This window comes from Tursiops truncatus, chromosome 2, assembly GCF_011762595.2.
Source record: "Tursiops truncatus isolate mTurTru1 chromosome 2, mTurTru1.mat.Y, whole genome shotgun sequence".
In the NCBI taxonomy this organism is placed as follows: Eukaryota; Metazoa; Chordata; class Mammalia; order Artiodactyla; family Delphinidae; genus Tursiops; species Tursiops truncatus.
This window is the reverse complement of record NC_047035.1, coordinates 99,260,522-99,286,454: the sequence shown is the minus strand read 5'-3', so window position 1 is coordinate 99,286,454 and position 25,933 is coordinate 99,260,522. Positions and strand designations below refer to the sequence as shown.

Genomic DNA, 25,933 nt, shown 5'->3' with positions numbered 1-25,933 from the left:
TATCCCTGGCCCAGCTGGGAGAAGAGTAGGTCATGGTCATCTGTAGCCATTCCAGGTTTCTAGGGCTAATTCAAGTGGTCTTCGGGAAAGACTGGTCTGGGAGTGGTAATCAATAAGGAAACAATTGTAATGATAAATGCCAGAGAAAAGCTGGGGACAGATTGGTTGAGAAAGAAGAAAGTGATTTCAAATAGGCAGGACGAATTAGTACGACCCAGTGATTGAATGTGAGCGCAGTGATTGGTGTGTATTAAGGATCTAACAAGGCAAGATTTCAAATCCAGGTCACTCTTGAGAGCTGGACCACTACTGACATCCATCTTGTGAGTACAACTGGGAGAGGAAACTTTCCTTACAGATCAGAGTACAATGTTTTGCAAGTATTTGTGCAAGCAGTATCTTAACAGGTGTTCTTGTAAATGCAGTTATCTTTTGTTTTCGTTTTTTTAGTTATTACAGGCATCCATATGGCAGTTAGGAATTGAAGGAGACGGTAGCAAAATCTCAAGTTTGAAACAAATTTGGCAAAGGTAGCCAATTATTAAAAGAACCTTCTCCACTTCTTTTTCTCATCTGGTGTGTGGTCTTTGCCGCTCAGGCACAGTGTTTCTTTTTTTCCTTTTTTAAATTATTTTTGGCTGCGTTGGGTCTTCGTTGCTGCCCGCGGGCTTTCTCTAGCTGCACTGAGCGGCGTCTACTCTTCATTGCAGTGCATGGGCTTCTCACTGCAATGGCTTCTCTCCTTGCACAGCACGGGCTCTAGGCCCATGGGCTTCAGTAGTTGTGGCTCGCGGGCTCTAGAGCGCAGGCTCAGTAGCTTTGGCGCACGGGCTTAGTTGCTCTGCAGCATGTGGGCTCTTCCCCGACCAAGGATTGAACCCGTGTGTCCTGCACTGGCAGGCGGATTCTTAACCACTGCGCCACCAAGGAAGCCCCTGGTGTTTCTTTTTAATGGCGCCTCTCTTCCTAGAACTTCTTACTTTCCAAGCCTGCAGAGAACTAGCTGTTACACACAGAGAGGCCCCGGAACTCGTGTTTCCACGCCTTCAGATTCGATGGAGCCCAGGTTTCAGGATTGCTGGCCGGGAAGCAGTACGCACCCACGGCCGCTCCAGCCCCGACCTAGTGCCTGACCTTCGGCCGCTGCCTGCGCATAGCTGGGCGCCGGGGCCTTCGAGGACCCGCAACGCGGCGCACATGCCCGTGCCCGCCTTCCGCGTCGGCGAGAAGAAAGGGAGCCCGGACGCGCGGAGGCTGACCCGGAGCCTACCCATGAGGCAGCGCGCCGGCTCCTCGAGAGCCCCCCCACCCCGCCCACGGCTCGGCCGCCTGCTCCGCAATGGGAGCCGCCGCCGTCGCCGCTGTGTAGTTTTTCGTGCTCCTCCTTTTCCTCCTCCTCTTTCTCCTCCTCCTCAGGGCCCTAGTCAGGCCGATCCGCTCCGCTCACGGTAAGCGCCCCCCGCCCCCGCCCGCCCCCGCCCGCCCCGCGCTGCAGCAGGCAGAGGCCCTCCCGCGCGGCCTGCGCCGCCTCACTCCGGGGGCGCCGGGCTGGGGGTGTCGAGGCCGGCGCGGGTCGCCGAGAGCGCCCAGGGCGCGGGGGAGGGGACCGGCTGCGCGGCGGCGGCCGGACCGCCATCTTGCGCCGGCCCTGGCGGGGGAGGGATCGCGGCGCGACGCGGCAGCCAGTTCGGTGCGGCAGGCCGGGGCCGCGCAGGCCGCGGACGACGCCGTTTCCCCGCCCCGCCTCGCCCCCCAGGGCCTGTTTGCCCCTGGCCTGGTTTGGGCTTTTCTTTCCGGAGGCTTCTCCCTTGGTCTAACGTACATTTTGTGCCGCTGTTTGGCGGGGACCCGTGCTCTTCTCGCTCCGGCTCTCCCCCCGAGTCTCGTGAGTCGTAGGCAGAAACCACAGGGGGTGCCGAACTTTGAGGTTCGGGGACCCTAGGGCCCAGGTTCCCCCGCCCGGGTGACCAGTCAGTACCTGCTCACACCCTCCTTCTTGTCAGAGGACTTCCCCGCTGTGCCCTACACGTCCCGTTATTGTCTGTAGGAGAGGGGCCCTGAGGAGAAACGTGGACTTGATAACACAGTTCCCTAACTGAGCTTGCAGGTTTCACTTCGTGAGACGGAAAGAATGATCTCATTCTGAGGTTTTATCCTGCTCTAGAGATGGACGGAGTTCCTCCCAACTTATCTCAAGTGTTAACGCTTTTATGGAGCGATCGGCTAGAGAGGAGAAACGTCGAAGTGAACCCGCTTCTACAAGCACGGGAGACCTTCGTTCCAGGGGGTTCTCTTTGTTTGCCAAGAATTGTTAGTTTAAAGAAAAATTCTGTGAACTTAAACCTGATTTATTTATTGTTTTCAGGTTTGAACTGTGTTTTAAGAATTTGACGTTTTTCAGCGGCATTAAACATAAAATTGAAGCATTAGAGGAGCGATTTAAAGTACAAAAGCCACCTCTCTGCAATTGTGAGGTGTCCTGCTTTGGGGGATTACTATGCCAACTCAGGCTGTCTCTAAGCAGAAACTTACTGTGCCTGGTTTGCTTAGAGAAGGCACTGGTTTGCTTAGAGAATTAAGTTGGGGCTGTGTGCTCTCGATGTTTTAAAACATCGTACAAGTACCATTTTAATTGTATCTTGCATTTGTATGGGTCATTGTTACCGGCTGATACGTATTTCCTAACCCCTTTTACAGTGGTCTTTGCTGCTAGAACTGATTTTGAAGGTTAGGAAAGAGAGCTCAGGGTGAGAGGTCTGTAATGAAGTCATGGCTAGGAAGTGATAGAGCCTTTTCTAGAACCTTAGGTCTTCTGATTCCTCATTCAGTGCTCCATTCACTATGTTTCATTTTTTGTGAGAATGAAGTGATTGAGGAAAAGAGCAAAGGAGGCTCACCTACAAAATTTAAGAAGCACTATTCAGTTGCCCCTTCCTTCACATTTTTATTTTTAAGAGTTCATTTCTTAGCTTTTTAACTTCTTGTTATTTAAGTTTTCATGTTATTTTTTTCCCCAGACATTGAAAAGTTGAGTAGCCGGGTTGAGCTCTCCTCATACCCACCACCTAGTTTTTACGGTTGTTACTGTTTTGCCACATTTGCTTTATCCACCTATCTCACGGTTGTTTTTGGTGAACATTTTCAAAACATATTTCATACATCACAACAGTTCACACCGAAGTACTGTGTGTGTCTCAGTATGTATATCATAAGATTAAGGTCAATTTTCTATGTAACTGCAATAGGATAATCACACTTAAAGTTAAGAATAATCCCTACATAATCCCTGATAATCTAATGCATGTATGTAGTATGTATTCACATGTTCTTCACATGTTCCTTGTCCCCAAAATGTTCTTTTTAGTCATTTATTTTGGAAAATCATGCATTACATTTGTGTTAGTTCCTTTTAATTTAGTGTAGTTTCCTCTTTTTTTTTTTTTAATGACATTGACCTTTTGAAGAGACCAAGCCAGTAGGCTTGTAGAATAACCTACATTCTGTATTTTACTGACAGTTTCTTCCTCATGGGGTTTAACTGTACCCTGTATCCCCTATACTTCCTTTAAGCTTGAACCTAGGTCTAAAGGCTTGAGTAGATCAGGCTAAATATTTTTGGCAAGAATACTTCACAAGTCATGCAGTGTACTGCTCATTATACAACATCAGAAGGCACGTAAAGTGGGGTTATCCTGTTGGTAATCCTAAATTTGATCTCTTGGATAAGATGGTGACAGACTACCTTTCCATTGTAAGCATTTCCCTTTGCAATTAGCAGATAGTCTATGGGGTGATATTTTGGCATTAGTATTTGGTAAGAGTTTTACTGCAGTAATCTGATAACATAGTTGGGAGCAATTGTCTAGAAATGGGTGTTTGGGGATGAAGGAGGGGAGCAGTTTTGAAGGTTAGAACTAACTTATCTAGTTTAGGAAACTTGGAATTGCTGCTCTAGTTGACATCAGAGCCTACAGTGGCTAGGGGAGAGGAGACAAAGTAGATATCAGACTTTGCCTCCTCTGAAAGTTTGCTCAAGACCCTTGTAGGCGTAGTGAGCTGTGAGACAAAGAAAGTTCTGGGGTAGTTTGGTTTTGGAGGACTACAAACCTCAGCATCCCCACTTAAACTCATTCTTTCCAGTTAGGCTATCTCGTCCAGTCCTGCTTCTTCAGTCCAATGTTTTACTACCCAGCATTGGCTTCCTTAGTAAGGGAGAGGAGGTCAAAGGAAAGGAATAAATAATTTTGTACCCTTCTCTCCCACACTGTTTTCTTTATTGAAGAGAACATTTAGAACCATACCAAGATTTCTTTTTCTTTACTAATTGGGCAGGGGATGTACCTATGCGGAATAACAATTTTAAATAGAAAGTAAATGATAGTTTTAGATGACAGGAAATTGGAGATTATTGACAATATATTTTGTTATTTCAAAAGTAACTTTTGAATGATAAGAAATATTTTTGACATACTAATTAAATATATAGTCCTGAATAGTTTATTTTTTCCTGCTTCAGAGGACTCAAAAATATTTGATTTTTCAGTCAAGTTGTTTTAAAAATATATAATGATTTGATTTACTTGGTAACTTTTTTCAAAAATGTGTGTTTGGGATTTTTATTGATTTTTGCAGAGCAGTTTTGTTTTAAGGATTCTTTTAATTCTCAATGTAACAGGAAAAATAGATACCACTCTTTATCTTCTAGATCAAAAGGAACTTTTATTTTTTAAACATTTTAAATTATTTTATATTTAAAATGTTTTTATATATTTTATATAATTTTATATCATATAATTTATATAATTAACAGAAGAATAAAGGAGTAATGTAAAACAACTTATTAGAGCTTTTAATAAGAATTCAAACACAGCAAATATTTTTGTATGTACTTAGAAAAATAAGAAACAAAAAAATATATTTCATGCGTCTAATTAAATACTACCCCTACAATTAATATGCATCACATTTTAATGCTCTTGGCAAATACTATAATTGTAGCCCACAATTTTTTGGTTTTTTTTTTTAGTTTTTTACCCTCACAAAGAGCATCTTCCTTTATTCTTCTCTCTTACACTTGTGCACAAGAATATTGTAGCTAGAGGGTAAGACAGAATTCTCTTATAGTTTCTGCAAGTGCTTTTCCTAGTTGCATGAGGAATGTTCTTCTTGGTAACTTACAGTTTTGTAATTGAAACTTTCCCCATACAGTGATCATAATATCAGTCATAGGCCATCATCTTCAAGTCATTATTTTGCAAGTACAGTTGACCCTTGAACAACATGATTTTGAACTGTGCAGGTCCACGTGGATTTTCTTTTTCAATAAAAGTGCTACAGTACTATACGATCAGCAGTTGGGTTGAATCCATGGATGCCGAACCATGCATACAGAGGGGCCAACTATTACACACTGATTTTCAACTGCACGGGGCTTGGTGCTCCTAACCCCTGTGTTGTTCAGCAATCAACTGGATAGGTTCTAGCTTTCATAATCAGTGTCTAGCCCTCCTTTAGTCTTTTTATACAATACAACTCTCTCCAGGTTAACTTATGCAGGATTTTTAAAAACTGATGGGCTTCCCTGGTGGCGCAGTGGTTGAGAGTCTGCCTGCCGATGCAGGGGACACGGGTTCATGCCCCGGTCCGGGAGGATCCCACATGCCGCGGAGCGGCTGGACCCGGGAGCCGTGGCCGCTGAGCCTGCGTGTCCGGAGCCTGTGCTCCGCAACGGGAGAGGCCACGACAGTGAGAGGCCCGCGTACTGAAAAAAACAAACAAAAAAACCCAACTAACTGATGCTTGAGAATGCATTGAGCTGAGAAGAGTACTAGTTTTTCTTAGGACAGTAAGAATCATCAAATATCTTTGAAAACCAGATTATGTGCAGTTGACTTCTCTTCCTTTCCCTTTGTGAAAATTCACAGAAGTTCAACCTTGTTCTTCCTGATATTGCCAACTGAGGAAAATCTCTCACTAGATAATACTAAGCCAATTCTAAACTTATAAAAATTTGTCACAAGTTGTATTTCTGACAGAATTTTCAAATTCTTTTGTCAATTCTTGTAATAATCTTGGTTCTGCTCTCACCCCTTTTATGAATCACCGTGTAGATATGCATTTTTCAAGCTTACAGTGTTACACTGTCACATGTTGCCCAGATTTTTAGTCTATATTTTTCAGGATTGAAGCTTGCCTGAAATGGGCAACATTGTCTGCATGTGAGTAACTCATCAACTGTCATACGTGATCCTGGAACATAGTGATTTGAGATTTCAGATACTTCCCCAGTAGGTTCTTGCTTATCATTCCTTCTGGATCTTCTTTTTGCAGTGTGCATCATTAGATGCAACATTTGAAGGATTTTTTGAAAACTTGTATGGTTTAAATTTTTGTTGAAAGGAAGATGGCCATCTTTGCTTTATAATTACAAGGTATTTTCAGTTTTAGATTTCTAGACACCAATTAGAATAATCAATCCAATGAATTAAAATTTCTGCATCATCTATTTCCTTCTAGTCACCATTGTATACACCTGCATTCAACACTTCTCCACTTATGAACTGTATCAAGTTAAATTTTAGCCCACAGACGTGAAGGATGAAAGAATACTGTCAAGATAGCATGGTCCTGCATTTAGCAAATGCAGGACCTCCTTTTAGCAAAATAGCATGGTCCTGCATTTTTGTAAAAACATGGCATGATGAAGTTCTTCCTGCTGAATGAGAATACTGTATTTCCTTTTAGTTTTTAGAAATATATTGTTCACTCGTTGATTGTTGAGTTTGAGAAAATCTATCTAGGGACTTAGTCTAATTACACTTAGTCTGAGATTTCCCAAAGTTCACTGTCATTATTACAGTCTGAAGTGCTTGCTATCTACCTTTGCATTTATCTTTAGTTTCATCTAATAATTCTGAAATGTCTCCTCTGTTAGTTTTCTTCTGTTCATTATTAACAGAAAATAAAAAGTTCTGAGTTCATAACAGTAGTCAGTGAAAACTAAAGCAGATGAAAGGGTCTGCCACCCTAAAATATGCCACTTTGACATAAGGATTATTTTGAGCAGAAGGCAATTGAGAACCAACAGATGCAGGAAGAGCCCTCTTCCCATCCCCCCCCCCGCCCCGCCCAAAATTAACTGCCTAAAAGCAGGGCATACATTTCTTTTTGTGAAGGTTCTTACCTTACTGCACCAGGAAAGGAAGAGTGACTCTTATCACCTAAGATGGAGAGTTGATAGATGAGTTTGCATAAACAGACCCAACTAAAATAACACTTATCTTCCATTAGTTCTGCCACGCATTTCCTAGTTTCTTCCCCAGGATTTATTGTCTCTCAAAGCCCCAATTCCCTTTCCTTTGTTAAAATGGTATATACACCCTGAGTCTAACTGCTTCTTTGAGTTTTACTTCTTTTCTGTGAACTCCAGTGTATGTAAATATTAATAAAAATTATGTGCTTTTTCTCCTGTTGATTTGTCTGTTGTTAATTTAATTCACAGGCCCCAGATACTGCAACCTAAAAGGGTAGAAGTAAAGTTTTTACTTCCTGACACAGACTACAAAGATAATGCCTTGAGTCTTCTATACCTTTTGGGAAGCTGATGCAGTATTTTGTGCAAAACAATAGGAAAACTCAAGAAAAGAAAGGTGAAGGATAATGTATTAGTGATGATTTATTTCACTCTCGCGTTATCCTTCTAGGCAATTAAAACGTTCTTCTGTTTTCTTATTATTTTAGTTTTTTTAAAGCATAGTTGGGAAAAATTGATGCTCAGTGGTGAAATAACACCTAGGATGATGGAATTAGCAAAATATTTTGAGGTGTAGGAAGAATAAAATCACTAATATCCCATAATGTATCTTAGATTTATAAAAGGAGTCTATGGGCTCACCTAGTAATTGTAAGATAGAATGATTTTTATTCTATTTTAAAGTAATAAGTTACTTTTCCCTTTGTTGTTTGAAGATCTCTAGGAAACAAAGTCATAAAATGTCAATTTTTAAAACTAGAACTGCTAAGGAAAGAAAATTAAAAACTGAACCTATGGACTCTGATAGTGTGCTGAAGGTTAATGGTTAGTTTGGACGGTAAGGTGCAGAGTTCCACTGCTTTCCAGCACTGCTTTCCTCCTACTACTATGATAGGTTTTTTTCACCCTTTTGCACTCCATCTCTAATGGAGTAAGGGTTCTACAAGGCTCTCCCTTTACCACGTACGTATCTTATGAAGCTGGATTTTCCTCACTTCAACAAAACAAGATGGTGTAACAGATTGAATACAGAAGCAGATAAGAGAATCCAGCTGTCTTTATGAACACAGATATTAAAATTAATGAGATTGTAAAAATGGAAAACAATGCCACTCTAAATTTTTGTTTTGGAAAATACAGCTATTTTTTATAAAAGTATTTGTGTTAATATGCAATGGGTTTGTTATAGTCACTTTTAAGTAAATTAATATATATTTCTTAAATTTCTCAGGTTGGGTTTGTAGGCTTCATCCTTAGAAGTTAATCAACTACACTCTTTTTTGCCAGGTTTGATTTCTTCAGCATGACAGCTGCCTGAATGCCTTTCAGTTGAGGGATATTAACCAAAGCAAAGATCATTAGTCTATGAAATAATTTGCTCCTTGCTTCTAGGCTCTACCCATGTGTTCCTTATTTTGTGGGTATTTGTTCTTAACCTTTGGCACGTTTGAGAAGCAAAACTTGGAGGGTTTGGGAGAGGTCTGGGGATTTTAGGTATATCCTAATCCCTATCGCCTTTGTTTACTCACTCATTTTGCTTTTCCTATTCAGGGTTTAAGATTATCTGACTTTGAACTATACAGGATTGCTGACTGCTGATAGAAAGGTCCTCATGGAACAAAATGCACCATGGAAGTGGCTTTGTTAAATTCCATGAGGAAAAATAAATAATATATCTCCCAACTGTATTGAATAGCAAAAGGTAAATAAGAAAATTGACACTACTTTTGACACTACATTGTTAGTATTTGTGTTTTTTTGAGAAGTTATAACACAAGATATCTTTCTAATTTTTCATTTCTTTTATTGTAGTGTTTTAGTGACTATAAAGTATTTCATGGTTATATTTCTTCCTCAAAATAAATAGTATTTGGAGATGGGTGGTATTATCCTTTATAGATGAGGAAATTGAGTTTCAGAAAAAGTTCATTTCATTCATTGTAATACTGGGTGCCAGACACTGCATATTCATTTTGTAAGGTGTGATACCGTGGTCTTCCCTCACTTCACCTTCAGCGTTTCTAGCTCAGAATTGTGTTCTCTTCTCTTTGGGTTAGACAGTGCAGGCCTGGCAGCACAGCCTCTGGTGGAAGTGCCAGCTCCTAGAGCATTTGGTCTATTCTCTGCCTCACTGCATTCTGGAAGCTTCTGGTACTAGTATAACCAAGCTCTGCATGCATTGGTGGAGAGTTATTGAAGAGTTTGGAATTGATAAGTGACACAATAAAAGCATTATTTTAGGAAATTGTTAATTTGGTGCTTCTGTATTGAATGGATGAAAGCAGATCTGGATGCTGAGAGACAGTATAAAGTGAATCTTATAAAGTAAATCTGATGCTATAGGTGTGAGGTTCTAAGGGCCTGAACAAGTACTTATGAATGGAAAGGCAAGGTTGGTTGTGGGAAATATTTTGAGAGAAGACTGTAGGACTGGGGAATTGATAGGATGAATGAAAGAGGGAAACATTGAAAAAAAACTGCAAAAGGGTGACAGTTTCATTTGAGGAAAAAGAGAAAGGCAAAAGTAGAATTGTTAAAAATCGGAGTAAGATTAATCTAACATAAAATTTACCATTCTTGACTAAAGTGTACAATTCAGTGGCATTTAGTATATTCACAATGTTGTGCAATCATCAGTGCTATCTAATCCCAGAATATTCTCAGTTTCTCAAACCCTTACCCATTAAGCAGTCTCTCCCCGCTTCTTCCCTCTCCCCCAGCTCCTGGCAACCACTGATCTGCTTTCTGCTCTATGGATTTGCTTATTCTGCGCATTTTATATAAATGGAAGCATAACATGACTGACTTCTTTCACTTTGCATAATGTTTTCAAGGTTCATCATGTTGTCACCTATATCAGTACCTCATCTTTTTTTAATTCTCTTGTATGGATGTATCACATTTTGTCTATCCATTCATCAGTCAGTTGATAAACATTTAGCTTGTTTCTACTTTTTGGCTATTATGAATAATGCTGTAGAACTAATTTTTGAGGGAAAGTTAATGTTCAGTTTTGGAAATATTGAATTTGAGGTGAGCTTAAATATCCATATAGCAGTTTTCAGCAGTTAAGAGATGAAGGACTGAAACATAGTTAAGAAGTTAGGGTTGGAAGTTAATATTTGATGATTTTATAGGCTGCTATTGAGAACTGATAGCTAAGACTATGAAGTTTATTAGATTTGTCTTTTAGGAAACAATTTGTGTAGGGCTAAGGTCTAAACTTTATAGAACCTGACTTTACATTGTTTAAGAAGGAAGGGAATATGAAGAATCTGTAAAGAGTTAAAAAGGAGGAGATGGATAGAGAACCAGTCTATTGGCATAGAGAAAATTACTGAGGAGCATGTCTCAAGAAATTGGGTTAGGACTTCCCTGGGGGTCAGTGGTTAAGACTGTGCTTCCACTGCAGGGGGCGTGGGTTCGATCCCTGATCGGGGAACTAAGATCCTGCATGCTGTGTGACATGGCCAAAAATAAATACCCTCATAAATAAATAAAAGGTTTAAAAAAAAAAAAGAAATTGGGTTAAAATTGATGCAAGATAAGGAAAATGAAAATGGAAGAAAGGGTTATTTGATTTGGCTGTTGGAAAGATTATTGGGATCTTAAGATGGATACCTTCAGCAGAATACTGTGTGGTAGAAAATGTAGCTGTCCTGCTGTGCTCAGCTCAGTTTTGACTGACAGAGTGGGTGGTGGTAACTGCTGTAGCCTGGATCAGGATCAGCAGGAGGTTTTAGAATACTTGGACCAAGTGGAGATGGTGCAAAGAGAGATTCCCCATACCTTGTTGTAAAGAAGGGTTGCTTTTATCAGTACATAGGAACTTTTAATGATTGTGCTGATTTGGATTGCTTTGTAGATTTAAGTAGTCTGCTCAAGCACAGGCTTTCTACTTATTAATATTATATTAACATTTTTTGTGTTAACAGAAATTTTAAAATTCTAAAAAGTTGGTTTGTCATGATGATTTGATACTTGAGATGTTTGCTCTGAATCAGTATCTGTTAAATAGATCTTGATATTGTTGGGAGTTCTGAGTTAAGCCATCAAACAGGCTTACTTATTAAAATGCAATTTATATTGTTTATTTAAAATTATTGGGGATTTCCCTGGCGATTCAGTGGTTAGGACTCCACGCTTCCACTGTGGGGGGGCCTAGGTTCAGTCCCTGGTCAGGGAGAACTGGGATCCTGCATGCCACGTGGGTGGCCAAAAAAAAAAAAATATCAACTGTTATTTTTTTTTTTTTCAGGAATTTACTTGCTTCGAATAAACTCAAGAATTTCATTCTGAGTGTTGTTTCATTCTTTACGTTGTACTTGAGAGTTTCTAGAAAATCTTTGGGTACAGTAGGTAGATTACTAAAATTCTTAATTTCTAATTCCAAAATGAACTTTCATAATTCAGCATTTTCAATTAGGGCAGTTTTTTTACTGAAATATGACAAATCCCCCTTTTCTTTCAGTCTAGGCAAAAAATTTACAAATACTAGATGAATATGTTTACAATATTAGGGTTGGAAGGATCCTTGGGGATCTTGAAAGTGACCATTTTCAATTGCATAATGTTTGAATTTTTCATATTTTTCTTTGGTGATCTGTCACATCTCAAGTTTATCTCATTTCCTGATATTTTAACTGCTGATTGTTTTGTTCTTATATGAAATCTGCCTCCCTGTTATTTTGGTCTTGTTCCTGGTGGAGGCAAATAATATGTGGCTGAAATCTCTGGCCTTCAAAGTGCCTGGGTTTGAATCCTTGTTCTACCACTTAGTTTTGTTACTTTGGGTAAGGTGCTTAATCTCTATAATTCAATTTCCACAGCTGTAAAGCAGGGACACTAATGGTGTCTGCCTCATAGAATTTTTTTGGGATTGGATGAAATGCATTGGATGCATGTATTTAATTAATTAGCAAATGGTAATAATTGTCATTATAAATAATAACTTATTATAACTTATAATAGTATGTAATGAATTAAGTAGTTGTATTGAAGCTCAAACTAGGAATGAAATTCTCTAGTTTACTCAAAACAAGTAAATATTAGCAGTGTTGTTATCGTTATTATCACTTGAGCCACAAGGAACGAGTCACCCTCTTGCCTTTTTTCTTATGACAAACTTTAAAATATCTGTAAACAGCTTTCACTTCTACCACCCCTGCCTCACGGTCTCATGTTTTTCCTAGGTTAGATATATTAGTCCTTTGACCTAGACAAAGCTTTAATTTTAATTCTTTGTAGTGGGCATCTGTTGTTTTTACTACCCAACATCCATTCACCCTTACCTCCCTTACCTTGGTAACATATGTCTTGATCTTGATTTTCCTGTGGGGAACCATCCCCTCCTCCAGTATTTATCTTGTGGGTGGTGTGTTGTACCCGCCTCCCCCCTCCCCCGCCCCTTTTGGGTCTCTGGTACCAGGAGGATCAATAGTGATTGGTTTAGGGAAGGGCATATGACTTTAGCCAAGCCAGTCAACTCCAATCAGAGCTGGTCCTTTTATCATTGTCCTGGTCTTGAATGTTGGAAGGTGTTAAGTTGAGCTACTGTAGTCATTCACAATGGGAGGACCCTTTCTGAGGATAGAATCAGAATAGAGGAAGTGAAGCCTAGGGATGGAGAGAGAAAAACCAGGTTTACGTATCATTGTTTAAAATGTGCCTACAGCAAATGCTGTAAATGAGCCAATAAATTCTCTTTTGCATAAGCCAGTTTAAGTTGGGTTTTCTTTCTGTTACTTAAAAGTTGAAGGAGTCATAGCCAATACACAGTATTTCAAGTGGGGATTGAATCCGACAGAATAGAATAAAACCATCATCTCTTTGACTTTAGACTCAAATTCTTCTATTTTGACACTGTATCACAAGTCTGATTGTATCAGTTCCTGCTTAAAATCCCCTCAGTGGCTTTCCAGTTGCTCTTCGGGTAAGGACAGAATTCCTTAACATGGTCTTCAAAGTGCAGCATTGTTTGACTCCTATCTTACCTCCCATTGTATACCATCTTGCTCTCTTTTCCAGTCACACTGGTTTCTTTTCAGTTTCTTATATTTGCTGTGCCATGGATCTTTTGCACATGCTGTTGCTTTTGCATGGAATGCTTTCTTCCCTCTCCTGTTTGCCTAGTTAACTCTAACTCATTCTTCAAATAACAATTAATCATTGCTTCCTTAGGGGACCCAGTTTTGATTATGCTAACTAGACCTAACTTCCTTACTCTGAGTTTTAAAATTCCTTGTCCATAGCCTTCATAGCACATATTGTCAGTTTAATCTGTTTGTATGAGTGTTTGTCTCTGTCTCTAGACTGTAAGGTTCATGAGTGCAAGACCTGTGTCTTAATTTTTGACCGTCATTGTATTCCTGCCTGGCACGATGTCTGGCACATAGTGCATGTTTATGTACTTTTTATTTTTGGATGTGAACCACTTTTAAAGTCTTTATTGAATTTGTTATGATATTGCTTCTGTTTTTTGTTTTGGTTTTTTGGCCCTGAGGCATGTGAGATCCTAGCTCCCTGACCAGGGATTGAACCCTCACCCCCTGCATTGCAAGGCGAAGTCTTAACCACTGGACTGCCAGGGAAGTCCCTAGATGTACTTTTTAAATGAATGAACTTTGGACTTACTGCCTCTCTGGTAACTAAAACTGATAAATAGTATATCTTCAATTTATATTTTTTGTAAATTTTGGTTTTTGAGCAAATACAAAACTAATTTTATGCTAGATTTTACCATTCATCCTACTTTGTTGAGATCTTTTGAAAGTCTCTTTTGTTATTTAACATGCATTATACTATTTACTCATCTATAAATGTAATCTGTACACAGTATGGTCTTTATCCAAATTATTGCTGTGAATATTGCCCTTTGTTAAGATATATAAGACATTGGAATGCCTTTCTTATTCCTGAACCATAACCGTATCTGTATCTTCAATCAGTATTATTATCCACTGCATCACATAGCAAACTCTGATGTGTGGGACTGGGGGTAGGGCAGGGGAAGGAATAAGGATTCATACTTTTTACTCTACACACTTCTGTATGTTTGAGTCCCCATTTAATGAGTATTTTTACTTTAAAAAAAACACTAATGAAAACATCCTTCCTTTAGAGATTAAGGGGTATGTTTCTCCCATGGTGGGGCATTTCCAAATCCTCCAGCTAGATGTGATTACTTTTTTTCAACCCCTGACCTAGAGATTCTTAGCCTTTTTGGTTCATAAACCTTATAACAGTTTGATGCCCCAGAAAATGTATGTGTGCACAGAATTTTGCACAGTTCTTATTTCTGTGGTTTCCTCAGCACCTTGTCATGAACCTCTGCTATAGCATTTCCAATTTTTATTTTTGTTATCTTTTTTGGAGTATAATTGCTTTACAATGTTGTGTTAGTTTCTGCTGTACAACGAAGTGAATCAGCTATATGTATACATATATCCCCTCCCTCTTGGACATCCCTCCCCACGCCATCCCACCCATCCAGGTCATCACAGAGCACCGAGCTGAGCTCCCTCTGCTATATGGCAGGTTCCCACTAGCTATCTGTTTTATACATGGTAGTGTATATATGTCAATCCTAATCTCCCAATTTATCCCTCCGCTTCCCCCCTGTGTCCACATGTCCATTCTCTACATCTGCGTCTCTATCCCTGCCCTGGAAATAGGTTCATCTGTACCATTTTTCTAGATTCCACCTATATGCATTAATGTACAATATTTGTTTTTCTCTTTCTGACTTACTTCACTCTGTATGACAGACCATCCACATCTCTACAAATGACCTAGTTTCTTTCCTTTTTATGGCTGAGTAATATTCCATTGTATATATGTATCACATCTTTATCCATTCATCTGTCATTGGACGTTCCAATTTTTATTATTGCAGCTACCATGCCCTGTTTCGTATGATATTTATATATTTATCATAATCCCCCTACCAGATAGTTTCTTGAGGTAGGGACTTTTTTCTTTGAGGATTGTGCCTTGCGTTAGATAGAAAATGGTTAAGTGTATTATTTTTTTAAACTTTTAATTATTTGTATTATGAAGTATTTTTATTGTTTTTCGAAAATCTGAGCTCACTAACTTGGAGAATTGGTTTTCACTTGTAGTGGAGGTAAAAGAACCCTTTTCCTTTATCCTCTTAGGTTAAGTGCCTGGGATCTGCAAATTAAGTTGATGAAAGACAGATTAATAGGAGAAAAGGTGTACAAATTTTATTTGATGTTAATTTAACTTTTACGTTAATGGAGGTGTTCATCGAAAAAAACGAAGACTAATGAGGTGGTTAGACATGGGGGCTTATATACCATTTTTTTAAAAGATGGTAAATTTCGGGAGAGTGGCAGGTCAAAGGAAAAGAGGTTTGGGCTTCTAGGAGTGGTAAATTGAGGGAATGTACACATATGGGGGAAACTAATGGAAGATTAGGGCTATTTTAGTAAGGTTTGTTTGTGCAGCCCCATCTCGATGCCGACTTTCTGTCTCCAGTGATAATGGTAGTTTTTCCTCCTCCTGGAATGGGAGAGGGAAAGGGGAAGACCTTCACAATGGGAAATGTATGTCCTGCTTTTAGACAGATAGGAGGAGGGCAGAGAGCTCTTTCTGTGTTTCCTGCTTCTTAATTGCTGAAGTGGCATATGTTGATCTCCTATAGGCTTTAAGGAATTCTGGATTTCTTCTAATTTCAGAGAATTAAAGTGTTAATTCTTTGATTACCTACCTTCAGAGAATGAAGTTTTTTCTGTAAATTAGGAGGTGGACAGGAGAAGCTGGCCTAATTGCTTTTTAAGCCTTATTCTTGGAAGTAGCTAGGGCAGCCTCTTTCAAGACCTGGATTTTCCCTATCCTTGTTCTGATCTCATTGTAGGCCACTTCTTTCAAGGCTGACTCCCAACCCTTCCCCTTCTCTGTTTGCGTCTTTCTCTTAAGATTCCTGAATGAATCTTTTTTTTTTTTTATTTTGCCGTACGCGGCCCTTTCACTGTTGTGGCCTCTCCCGTTGCGGAGCACAGGCTCCGGACGCGCAGGCTTAGCGGCCATGGCTCATGGGCCTAGCCGCTCCGCGGCATGTGGGATCTTCCCGGACCGGGGCACGAACCCATGTCCCCTGCATCGGCAGGCGGACTCTCAACCACTGCGCCACCAGGGAAGTCCAATCATCTTTTTTTAAAATGACATTTGAAATTTTTGGTTTATTTTAAAAATAAAACTATGTAATATCCATACTCTCCCTTTTGAAGGTCGTTTTCTCCCTTTCTTGAAGTGACCATTTCCAGAAGGCAATGTTCTACTTCAAATAAAAATTAGAGTCTTTCAGAAATTGGGTGAGATTTGATGAAATATCTTCTAGAGTTTCTGTAATTCCCCAGTATTTTGTCTGCAGTATTTTAGCTGCTAGTGATCAGATGTTTTTAGTTGTACATTTTGTGTGGTTAGAATGTGCAATTTTCAAGAATAAGTCTGTGGTTTTTAACAGTAACAACTAGACTGATTCTGAAAAAGATAGATGTTTAGTTTTCTAACAATAAAACAAAAGCCATAAAAGGAGGAAATACTGATTTAAAATTTCATCTACTTAATGTTTTTAAATAAAAATTATAAGTTATTTATAAAATTTCAAATTTAAATACCTGAATTTTATGAAATCAAATTTCTGTGGGTCTCTCTTTCAATTATATACAGGTTTATCTTATGATTTAAGGTTTCTATTTGCGTGACTTGTCTTAGAATGTCAAAGTAGACGTGATCATTCTCTGCTTTTCTAATCCTGTTAAAATTAATTTCCACGATGGAATCAGTAGGTGATGGATACTAAGTGATAAAAAACTGGAATTTTAAACATGAGTCTTCTTCTTCAAAAGACCGTATGCTTTTAAGATAATGAACATTAAATTAAAATTAATTTTTAGTATCTCCTTGAGATAGTGGAAATTCTTGAGAGATCATAAAACCAGGGTTGGAAATATTAGATTGTTACTCATAGTTAAGAACCCACTTCGAATCCTTAGAGCTCTATTCATTTGGGATTAGAATTCTAAAATTATAGACCTCCATTTCAGCATGACGTTAATGACAAAGACTAAAGAATTATTTATAAAATGAAATAGAACATAAACCAAAGCTTTAAGTCAGTGGGATGATTTGAATGCCTGATTTCTTGTGAAATTTGTGAGGGGAGAAAAGTGATAAATCAGACTTTTTTGAACAATGTTCCATGACCCTGTGTCATCCAAATCATTCCTCTGAAGAACTCTTCTAAGTATATAAACAAAATTGTTAAAGGTTTAATGTTTCTTATAGCTAGCATGTTAATCTTAGACTAAATTTATGTTAGTTGAACTTTATTTTTATGTGTTATTTTGAATATAAATTTTCACCGTTTGAAATGATTATATTAATTTCTGTTTCACATTTTCCCTTTTTTTTTTGATGTGGACCATTTTTAAAAATATTTATTGAATTTGTTACAATACTTCTTTTGTTTTATGTTTTTGGTTTTTTTGGCCCCAAGACATGTGGGATCTTAGCTCCCCGACCAGGGGTTGAACCCACACCCCCTGCATTGGAAGGCGAAGTCTTAACCACTGGACCGCAAGGGACGTCCTCTCACATTTTCCCTTTTATGTTAAGTTAATCATATCTGGTTTTGTTGTTGCCAACTTCTTGGTTAGTAATGTAACCCCCAATTAAAACATAATTTTTTTTTTTTTTTTTTTGCGTTACGCGGGCCTCTCATTGTTGTGGCCTCTCCTGTTGCGGAGCACAGGCTCCGGACGCGTAGGCTCAGCGGCCATGGCTCACGGGCCCAGCCGCTCCGCGGCATGTGGGGTCTTCCCGGACCGGGGCATGAACCCGCGTCCCCTGCATCGGTAGGCAGACTCTCAACCACTGCGCCACCAGGGAAGCCCCAACGTCATTTTTTATGATGAAAAAAAAAACAAAGATTAACTTCATAATGTGATTTCTTGGATTATTTTTTCGAATAACTCTAACTTTTGGGGTCTGGTTAGATGGAGAACTTAACCATTTACCTTATTCTTCACATTCACTTTTGTATTCTATTTACCACCTACTCATTTTTAAAAATGATTTTTTTAGAATTAAATTATGGGGATGCATATATAATGAAAGTGCTTTTTTAAAAATGGAAATGGTATAAGACACTTTATCCAAGTGTTAATTTTTATATGTTGGTAATTTTGAATTAGATACTTATTTTATTCTATAAGATTAGTAGAGTGTATAATTTAAGTGTTGATAAATTATAGGTGTGTGTTATGTGCATATGAGGGTTTAACATTTTATATGTTACTGAGTGTTTTAACTAGTTTATAAATGCTTTTTTAAAAGATGAAAATATCGCAGGATAGATTAGACAGCCACATTCCAGAAGGTTTATTTATAAAGCTAAACTTTTATTATGAGGGATCTACTGTAATGAAGATCCTGTAAGACAAAATGATTTCTAAATGCTCAGCTGATAGCTAGCTTATAAATTCCAGTATAATAATGAAATTGTGATCTGTTTTTAGAGTTCTTTAAAATGGGATTTAGCCCAGAGTTAAAAGTGGTTAAGATTTATTCAGTGATTTCTGTGTGCCAGGCATTGAGCTATGTGCTTTATGTATATTATCATTTAATCTCCATTATAACTCTGTGAATTAAGTTTTATATATATATATGCATATATATGCATATATACGTGTGTGTGTGTGTGTGTGTGTGTGTGTGTAGGCAAAGCACAGAGATTAACTAACTTGGCCAAGGTCATACAGTTAATAAGTAGTTGAGTCAGAGTTTGAACCTATTATTCTTCACCAAATTTTACTGTTTATGGTTAATAAATGTTTAAAGTATACATTAAAGTATAAAAAGCTGAATTAAACCTTAGAGATAATACAACTGAACTAAGAGCTGAGACCCAGAATTGTAAGGTAACTTGACTGAAAGTTGTGCCAGTGCTGGGGCTATGACTTGCTTCTTCTGGCTTCTAGCCTAGTACTCTTTTTATGTGTAGACTCCACAGCTGTGGATTGTGGAATGGCTTAATTTCCCCCTTACCAGAGAGTGTATAGGACTAAATGCATTACTTTTATTATTTAACACAGTGACATTGCATCAGGTGGTATCTATCAATGGCTAAAAGTAAAATTTTCAAACCGTTTAAAATTTAGACCCCACATTTCCTTTGACTTAAATTTTTTGTAGGAAAAAATCCTTAAGATATAGTTTAATTTTAGATATATAAAATCTGAAACAAAAAATAATAAAGTAGAAATTATAATTTTTTATGTGAGCAGTCTCCAAAAGTCAATGAGTTATAATATAAAAAAGTCTTGTAAGTCATTTACTTGGAATTCATTTAGAAACAATCATATTAAACATGGTCATATAATTTCTACCTGAGTCAGTAGCTGAAGTGTAGTGTATTCTCTTCTTCTGGCTGTTTTGGAGCCACCTCTGAGCTGCAGAAGCTGTTGAAACCTTTTGGAGCTTTGAGATCCCCACTGCATACCTTTGTTGGATATTTCACTGCGCTGGCAGCTGAATTCCATGCCTTACCACTAAAATTCTGAAGTGGTGACTTGAGAGATTTTAACCGTGATAGTTTTGGCGTGTTCCAGTGGCTGACATGCCAAAGGAATCCATTAAAGTGTTTGTTTATTAACCAGAATGAAATAAGGCAATGACTCTTTAGACCAGCATTGTCCAGTAGAAATGTTCTGTAGCTGCACTGTCAAATGCAGTAGCCACCAGCCACATGTGACTTTGAACATTTGCAATGTGGTTAGGGAAACTGAGGAACTGAGTTTTAAATTTTATTTAGTTTTAATTAAACTTAAATAGTCACCTGTGGCTAGTGGCTACTGTGTTACACAGTGCAGCTTTTGGCTGAATTACAGTTCTAATTGCCAGCTTTTTAGTGTGTTTGCTAGTGTGTCAGTTGAGGTTCCTAAGTAGCTACTATGATCCTCAGGCTTCTGAAGTAGGTTATCTTAAAGTCATCTTTATAGTCATAGGCAGCGGATATCTTGTTCATATGGACAGGTCATTTATTAATTGAATATTTGTAAATTGAGTACTAATTTTAAAGTTTTGCTAAATGATATTTATATGATCACTTAACAAAAATGTTATATGTGAGTCTCATAAGCTGTGTAATTAAGGCTCTTAGAGAATATTCTGTATTCTTGGTACTAGGAGGTCCTTAATGTTGAGCAAGAATTGTCATGTATCTGCTTAGGTACTGCTGATGTTAGTTTAGGGGCAAGCTACAACTATTCAAATTATTGAGTTAAAGAGACCTCATAACTTGGTGAATTTAGTTGAACACAATATTCACTAGAGTCTCTTGTAATAGTAATTTAAACATTTGTAGCAATAACTTCTGAGATTAAAATAATAATTTTTCTTTCCTGTGGACTAATTCAATCCAAATAACTTGGAAATTAAAAAGCAGGAAAACTAGCTTTTGTCAGCCTGAGAATAAAGAGGAATGTGAAGATTGTATTAGCTGTGTATCTTAATATTTTAGGTGTCTGCCATCTAATTTTTTACTTTTTTCCTTTATAAGTAAAGCAGTTTTAAAAATTTTTGTATATTTAAAAAAATTTTTGCTATTGTATGTGTGGGAATCCAGAAAGCAAATTCTTGTTTTAAATAAGGCAATTCAATTTTTTAAAAATAGATTTTATTTATTTATGGCCAAGTTGGGTCTTTGTTGCTGCGTGCAGGCTTTCTGTAGTGGCACCAAATGGGGGCTACTCTTTGTTGTGCGTGGGCTTCTCGTGGTGGCTTCTCTTGTTGCGGAGCACGGACTCTAGGCACGCGGGCTTCACTAGTTGTGGTGCACAAGCTTAGTTGCTCCGCGGTATGTGGGATCTTCCCAGACCAGGGCTCGAACCCATGTCCCCTGCGTTGGCAGGAGGATTCTTAACCCCTGCGCCACCAGGGAAGCCCCAATTCAAATTTTTATGTGTTTATTCTAAAAGCATTTGTTTTGAATTATAAACATATTTATTATAAATTTTTGAAGGCAAATACTGTGACTTATTTATCTTTGTTTTTTCCCTAGAACTTTGTACATTACCTTACATACAGAAAGCAATGAGTATGATTAGTTTGAATAGTTATTTTTTGAATGAATTAATCTATGATGAAGTACTATATCCAATTAATTTTTTCCTTTTAAGTTTCATTGATTAAAAAACCCAGAGAAATATAAACTAAAACTTATTTAAGATTATGTTGTATTATGGAATGTGAAGAATAGGTAACAGTTAAAGATTAATGTCGCTTAGCATCTGAAAAATTCAGATTTATTAAAATAGTACATTATGAGGCGATTATTCATTTTTACACAAGGATACTTTTAAAAAAGTATTTGTAATTTAATAATTTCAGACTTCTTCAAATAGTAAGAGCTTAATAGAATCACCATTTCAGTTATTAAATTTGGGTTCATTCAAGAAAGAACCAGTTATGTAGAGTGAGTTAAATGTTTATGTTAAACTTATCAAATTTAAAAATTGAGCTTTTTATAGGAAAAATGGTTAAGTATGTGTATATTTAATTTAATGAAATCCACTTTAATACTAGGTATCTTCATTTTATAGGAAGGAAAAGAGATAACTTGCTGCCTTGTGTGGAGTCACATGATGATCAAAATTAGATCCAAGAATTTCTAAACCCCAAGTTTCACATTTCAATATTTGGCTTTACTTAAAGTGACTCATAAAATTGACTGATGTCTTGTGTCAGTACTTAAATGACAATTTACAGAAAGTCAGCTCTTCAACTTGATTGGCGACAACGCTTTTCAGCCAAAAAGTAAGTGTTGCTGCCACTACTGATACTAGTGTATGTGGCTTTTGTACCAATAACTTTGCGTCAGGAGAAAGGATGAGAGGTAGGCACATTTCCTTAAAAACAACAACACTTAAAATTGTTAAGGTAGCAAATGCTCACATAAAAACAAATAATGTGAATTAAAATATGAGTAAAGTAGAAATGAAATGATTTCTCTCTGTGCCTGGTGATTGCTACTACTATTAGTTTGGTATACATAGTCATGTATGTTTCTTTTACGCATAGACAAAAATTAATTATTTCTAAAAAAATTGTAAAGCTGTTACGTATCTTGAGTAATTTTTTTCTCAACAATATATCCTGTATATATTGACAATGGCAGTACCGTGCTAAAAAGAGTAAGGAAGATCTTTGTCTTCTGCATGAGTTTGGTAGGGCTGCCATGACAAAGTATCATAGACTAGATGGCTTAAATGACAGAAGTTTATTTGCTCACAATTCTGGAGCCTAGAAGTCTAAGATCAAGGTGTTGGTAGGGTTAGTTCCTTTTGAGGGTCGTGAGGGAAGGATCTGTTCCAGGCCTCTCTCCTTGGCTTATAGGTGGTCATCTGCTTCCTATGTCTTCAGGGTGTCTTTCCTTAATACGTGTATCTGTGTCCTGATCTGCTATTCTTCTTTCTTTTTTAAAAATAATTAATTAATTTTGGCTGTGCCAGGTCTTAGTTGAGGCACATGGGATCTTAGTTGCAGCATATGGACTTCTTAGTTGTGGCATACATGTGGGATCTAGTTCCCTGACCAGGGATCAAACCTGGACCCCCTGCGTTGGGAGCGCAGAGTCTTACACACTGGACCACCAGGGAAGTCCCCTGATCTGCTCTTCCTTTAAGGAAACTGGTCATAGTGGATTAGCGCCCACACACTGTCCCATTCATATATATATATATATATATATATATATATATATACACACATATATATATATGTATATATATATATATATATATATGGTATATAGCTATATATGCCCTGTTTATATATCTAGTTAAGCATCACTTGTATCCGTCTCCATTGCTGTTACTTTAGTTTAGACCTTCAGTACTGTTTCTCTTTTTTCCTTCCTCCCCTCCTCTTACTCTTCCTTTTTCTCCTCCACCTCAGCTTAAAGTAATATATATACATAGTTTTAAAAAATCAAACAACCTAAAAAGGCTTTAAGGGGTTTAACCTCAGTTTCTTGAAGAGTGCTTATGCACATATATATATATGTGTGCTGTCTGTTGCATAGTCAGTTTTAACCATTTTCTAATGATGTTTATCATGAGGATTTATGCTTTCTTACAGCTACGCCTTCCTTCCCTCTAAGTATCTCCCAACATAAAAAATCAAATCTGTATTTGATATTTTCATTATGGTGACCATATAAATACTGTTCACTGACAAGCATGGTAATATGCTATTAATATGCCATTATATATAGAATAGCATATGAGAGGATACATTTCTTTTTATTTTTTTTCTTTCTTCTGGTGTACCCAGCAATTAATACTTTTCATGTTTTTTAATTTGCTAACTTGTATTGAAGTCTATAGCTAAATCTTCTCACACTCTCAAGAGCCTCTCAATTCAGGTTTTTATACTGTAAAACTTGTCAGGTAGTCTAAAAGTTTATACTTTAATCATCTTTTCTTTGGCCTCCTAGAGACATTGCTCCTGAAGGTACTGTTCTCCTGAATTAGTCTGGACTGGTTGTTCTCTAGGCCTACTGAACTTATGTTGTTCTGGGACTTTGTATTGTGGTGAATGCCATGTTTTCTTCATCCTGTGTCTTCCTCTTTCTTGACTGAGTCTCATGTTTTGGTGGATTGTATAGTAGCTTCCTGAGAAAGGGTGCCTGGGAAGTAAATCTTGTGTGATGTTGCTGGTCCTTACTCTCACACTTGATGAAAAGTTTGAATTCTAAATTGAAAAATAATTCTGGTAAGAATTTTATAAGTATTACCTTACTGTCTTTTAGTTTCTGTTCTTATTACTCTTGATCTTTTCTATATGATCTGTTTCTGCCCCCCAACCCCTACAGATCTGAGGATATTCTCTTTATCTTTTTTGTTCTGAAATTTGGTAATTATATGTCTTGATATAACTTTTTTCTTGATTGTTGTACTGAGTATTAGTGGGATCTTTCAACCAAGAGATTTTTGTCTTCTGATCTAGGAAATTTTCTTACATTATTTCTTTGATAACCTACCCCCTGCTTTTTCTCTATTCTCGTTCTATAAATTTTATTAGGTGAGTGTTGTACTTTTGAAATTGATTTTCTAACAACCTTGTGTTCTCTGTTTTGTTTACATATATACTTGTGTGTGTGTACGTATGTATGTATATATAAATTTTTTTTTTCTCTCGTAGTTCCACCTTTGAGGACATTTTGTTTTTTTTAACTGAATTTAAAAATTTGGCTATCGTATTTTTAGTTCTATTTTTGTTTCTGAACATTACTTTTTATAACATCCTTTTTTGTCTCATATCTCTAAAAATGCTAATTATATTTTTTCTAGTATTTGTCTTGCTTTTTGCATTATCTCTTTTCCTTAGGACTCTTTATCTGTTTTATTGATTTTGGTCTGAAAGACAAGAGGTTTTCCGAAAATTTCTGGTGCTAATTGGTTGTCTATTACTGAGGCACTGAAATGTTTCCTAGGAGGTCTGTGCTTGGTCAGGACTTCTAGGGTGGTGATATTTACTGTATGTTCTTTGGTCTGTTTCTTCAGGTGGGAAATGTCTAATTTTCCCGGATTGGAATAAGCCTCACTTTGTTCTTTTATTTTAGCCTAGCACCTCATCCCTGCTTTGCTGTGTACCTGGCATTCCTGAATTTGATTCAGTTTTTCTGTCATATCTCCCACCTGTTGCCTCTTATTCTTAGTTTATCTGCCTTTTGTTAGTACATTTTTTTTTTTTTGGATAATGGTTAGGTGCAATCTTTTTTTGAAGATATGATCATATTCTAGGCATATGACTGAAACTGACTTTGTTTCCAAATTTTCTGTCCACTGTAAAGAACTACTGTCAACTATCATCCATCTGTCTATCTATCTGTCTACCTATCTATCATCTCTTTATCTAAATCTTACTAGTTTATATCTTAGAGAGTGAGCTCTGGGTTTCTCATTGTTGATACCATGTACTAACTATAAATATGAATTCAGAAATTGCTATTAGGATTATTAAAGTAGATCTTAAATATCATACTATGTATTACAAAAAATGTATTTATTTTTCTTTTTGAAAATAAGGTTTGCTTCTCTCCTTTTGAAAATTAGATAAATCAAAAATGGCAGAACTCTTTATGGAATGTGAAGAAGAAGAGTTGGAACCATGGCAGAAGAAAGTAAAAGAGGTTGATGATGATGATGATGATGAGCCGATCTTTGTTGGAGAGATATCAAGTTCAAAACCAGCAATTTCAAGTGAGCATTTACTTTTAGTGAAGCCCAGTTTTGTAAGATACTGTTTCTAATAGAAAAACTTGTGAACTGTTTTATAGGTATTAAGTTCTTGTTCCTCTGTAGGGAGTTAGGGATGACAGATTGGGTGGGAGGTCAGTAAGAATTTCAGAGTCAGGGTTTTGATTGGGGACTTAAGGAAGGAGGTAAGAGGTTAAAATATCAGATGTGAGAAAAAGAAACGGACTAAGATTAGCTGGTGACACTGGAGGTCTTTTCATATTAGAAATCATAATTTTTAGTGGAGCCGGGTAAACCTATTTATATTTTTGTTCATTTTCTTTTTTCCTCTTTTAAACTGAGAAACAGAAGAGTTTAGAATATTTTGCTTAAAATGTCAGAATACACTAAATAA

General features: G+C 37.5%; 1 protein-coding gene across 14 annotated transcripts in view; it reads left to right on the top strand.

The window, feature by feature from the left end:
• The window catches only part of ZNF280D (zinc finger protein 280D), a 293,092-nt gene that overhangs the window by 170,886 nt on the left and 96,273 nt on the right, over nt 1-25,933 (top strand). For 4 of the 14 annotated variants that reach the window (XR_012330131.1, XM_073801051.1, XM_073801050.1 and 1 more), the window contains exons 1-2: nt 13,755-13,895; nt 25,396-25,542. Coding sequence is in view for 12 of the 14 variants with exons in the window: in XM_073801051.1 (XP_073657152.1) it covers nt 13,865-13,895; nt 25,396-25,542 (178 nt within the window). In the remaining 2 variants the exon portion in view is untranslated. Of the gene's footprint in view, nt 1-1,308; nt 1,449-8,803; nt 8,955-13,754; nt 13,896-21,879; nt 22,094-25,395; nt 25,543-25,933 lie in introns of those variants that run through there. The other 10 variants (XM_033851717.2, XM_033851716.2, XM_019946895.2 and 7 more) reach the window with 9 other exon arrangements.